The 3,080-nt window shown below is 37.7% G+C and overlaps 1 protein-coding gene across 1 annotated transcript; it reads right to left on the bottom strand.

Moving 5' to 3' along the window:
- Positions 1-647: 647 nt before the first annotated feature.
- Positions 648-2,668, bottom strand: LOC138843304 (zinc finger protein ZFP2-like). Its single transcript, XM_070047109.1, has one exon. The coding sequence runs from the start codon at positions 2,573-2,575 to the stop codon at positions 755-757; it is 1,821 nt and encodes a 606-aa protein (XP_069903210.1). The 5' UTR covers positions 2,576-2,668; the 3' UTR covers positions 648-754.
- Between the last annotated feature and the right edge of the window lie 412 nt (positions 2,669-3,080).

The raw sequence follows: 3,080 nt of genomic DNA, 5'->3' as shown, positions 1-3,080 counted from the left end.
AGCTTTCTCCTTTACACGAGTCCCTGTTGTATGGGCCATGGTTTCTAACAAAAGGCTTTGTCACAAAGGTTACATTGATTTTGGGAAAAAGCTCTTCCACATTCAGTATATTCTTAAACTATTTCCTTTGTTTGAATTCCATGATGTGTTATGGGGCATTACTTCTGACAAAAGGATCTCTTACATTTATTACACTCAAAAGTCTCTACTCTAAATTCTCTGACGTTATAAGGCATGATTTTGGCAAAGAGCTTTCTAACACTCATTATATCCATAAGGTTCCCCCCCCCATGTGATTTCTGATGTCTTAAGAGGTGTGACTTCCAGATAAAGGCTTTTTCACATGCATTACATTCAAAAGGGTTTTCCCCTATATGATTTGATGATGTGCAGTTAGGGTTGAATTATAGTTAAAAAGTTTCTGAGTCATTACATTCATAAGGTTTCTCCTTGTGTGAATTCTCTGGTGCATTGAGTTCTTCTCACTTATTGTCAAAGGCTTTTCCACATACATTACATTCATAAGGCTCCTGCCCTGTGTGAATTCTCTGGTGTTCAATAAGGTCTGATTTTTGGCCAAAGACCTTTCCAATAGTCATTAGCTTAATAAGGTTTCTCACCTGTGTGAATTTTCTGCTGTATAGGAGTTGTGATTTTTCACAAAAGACTTTTCCAGTCATTACATTCATGACATTTCTCTCCTGTGTTAATTCTCTGATGCATTGAGTTGTGATATATTTCCAAAGGCTTTTCCTCAGTCATTACATTCATAAGGTTTCTCCCCTGTGTGAATTCTCTGATGCATTATTAGGCTTGCCTTCCGGCCAAAGGCTTTTCCACAGTTATTACATTCATAAGGTTTCTCCCCTGTGTGAATTCTCTGATGCATTATTAGGCTTGCCTTCTGGCCAAAGGCTTTTCCACAGTTATTACATTCATAAGGTTTTTCACCTGTGTGAGTTCTCTGATGCATTATTAGGCTTTCCTTCTGGCCAAAGGCTTTTCCACAGTCATTACATTCATAAGGTTTCTCCCCTGTATGAATTCTCTGATGTCTAGTGATTGTTGACTTCTTGCCAAAGGCTTTTCCACATTCCTTGCATTCATAAGGTTTCTCCCCTGTGTGAATTCTCTGATGCATTATTAGGCTTGCCTTCTGGCCAAAGGCTTTTCCACATTCCTTGCATTCATAAGGTTTCTCACCTGTGTGAATTCTCTGATGCATTATTAGGCTTGTCTTATGGCCAAAGGCTTTTCCACAGTTACTACATTCATAAGGTTTCTCCCCTGTGTGAATTCTCTGATGCATTATTAGGTTGGTCTTATGGCCAAAGGCTTTTCCACAGTCATTACATTCATAAGGTTTCTCACCTGTGTGAATTCTCTGATGCACTATTAGGTTGGTCTTCTGGCCAAAGGCTTTTCCACAGTCATTACATTTATGAGGTTTCTCCCCTGTGTGAATTCTCTGATGCCTCATGAGATTTGATTTCTGGCCAAAAGCTTTTCTACAGACATTACATTCATGTTTCTCCCCAGTGTGAACTCTTTCATGAATGATGATGCTTGACTTCCGGCCAAAGACTTTTCCACAGTCAAAACATTTATAAGGTTTCTCCCCTGTGTGAATTCTCTGATGCATTTTGAGGTTTGATTTATGACCAAAGGCTTTTCCATATTCATTGCATTCATAATGCTTCTTCCCTTTGTGAATTCTCTGCTGATTGATGAGGTTGGACTTGTTCAAAAAGTCTTTTCCATAGTCATTATATTCATGAGGTTTCTCCTCTATGTGAATTCTCTGTTGTGTTATGATGTACGGTTTTGGGAAAAAGACTTTTCTACTATCAGTACACTCATGAGGTTTCATCTGTATGTGAATTTTCTGTTGTCTAATGAGATCTGACTCCTGGTGAGTGGTCTCTCCACATTCAATACACATATGGGGGTTTCCCTGTATGTGAGTACGGTGATGGATGTTATGGCAGGACTCACAACTGAAAGATTTTTCACAAGGTTTACCTGCATGGAGTTTTTTCTCTACATATGGTCTCTGATTTATGGCAAGATGTGATTGGTAAATAACAGGTTCCACATATCTAATATATTCATAAAATTTCTCTCTTATGTGGGTTTGTTGACACGTACTGAGGTTAGAGCTTTTGTGGAAAGCATTTATTATTTGAGTTGCCTTTCCAACAGTGATAGTTGACTTATTACAGGTTTCTCCCTTATGAACCTTCTCAGATTTAAAGAACATCTTCCTTGTGAAGCCTTTCCCTTGTCCAATATGCTCAAATGTCTGATTCACAGTCTGAATCTTGTGACACTGATTAAGAGGCTCACAGAACTGGAGAGAGTTCCCAGGTACCTTAGTGGCATCAAATTTCTCTTCAGCTTGTAGTTGATCAGACCCCCTTTGGGGATACACATTGTGACATACATTGCATTCTTCAGGTTTCATTCTTAAATAATTTCCCTTTCTGATATTTAGTTTTGGAATATGGCTTGAACATAAATTAAATGTTTTTCTTAATTCAACTCTCTTTGGAGTTGATGTGTTGTTATTTTTCATAACATTAAGATTCAGACTTTTGTCCTGACATTCCTGGTTGGTCCTAATCAGGTCATCCCTTTTCACAGCAACTGAAATGAGAAAAAAATAAACAACCACTTCACTGAATCACATAGAACTTTCTCCTTGATAACTTATGTAAATGGAATCAAGTTACTTATTATTCAATTGGCATAAGATATTAACAAAATCAATACGAGAAACTTAGTTATGATTATTATATGGCTTTTCTCCTTAACACATTAATATATTGAATAGTATCAATAGTCTCCCAATGCTCAATCATGATTGTGTTCACTACTTGAATTCTGTTCAGATATGCCAGTTTGAAACCTGACTACTCTTGTCTCCAATACAACTCTCTGCTTTGAATATAACTCTCTGCTTATGTAACCTGGGAGGCTACAGATGACGGTTTATGTGTTTGGGACCCTGTGATACACCAGAGAAGACTAGATAGAATTCCAGGATATTGGCATCAGACTAGTCAGACCTAACTGTTGCA

The sequence above is a fragment of the Oryctolagus cuniculus genome, chromosome 8, assembly GCF_964237555.1.
Source record: "Oryctolagus cuniculus chromosome 8, mOryCun1.1, whole genome shotgun sequence".
Classification (NCBI taxonomy): domain Eukaryota; kingdom Metazoa; phylum Chordata; class Mammalia; order Lagomorpha; family Leporidae; genus Oryctolagus; species Oryctolagus cuniculus.
The sequence above is the reverse complement of the archived record's forward strand: the minus strand, read 5'-3'. Positions and strand labels throughout refer to the sequence as shown.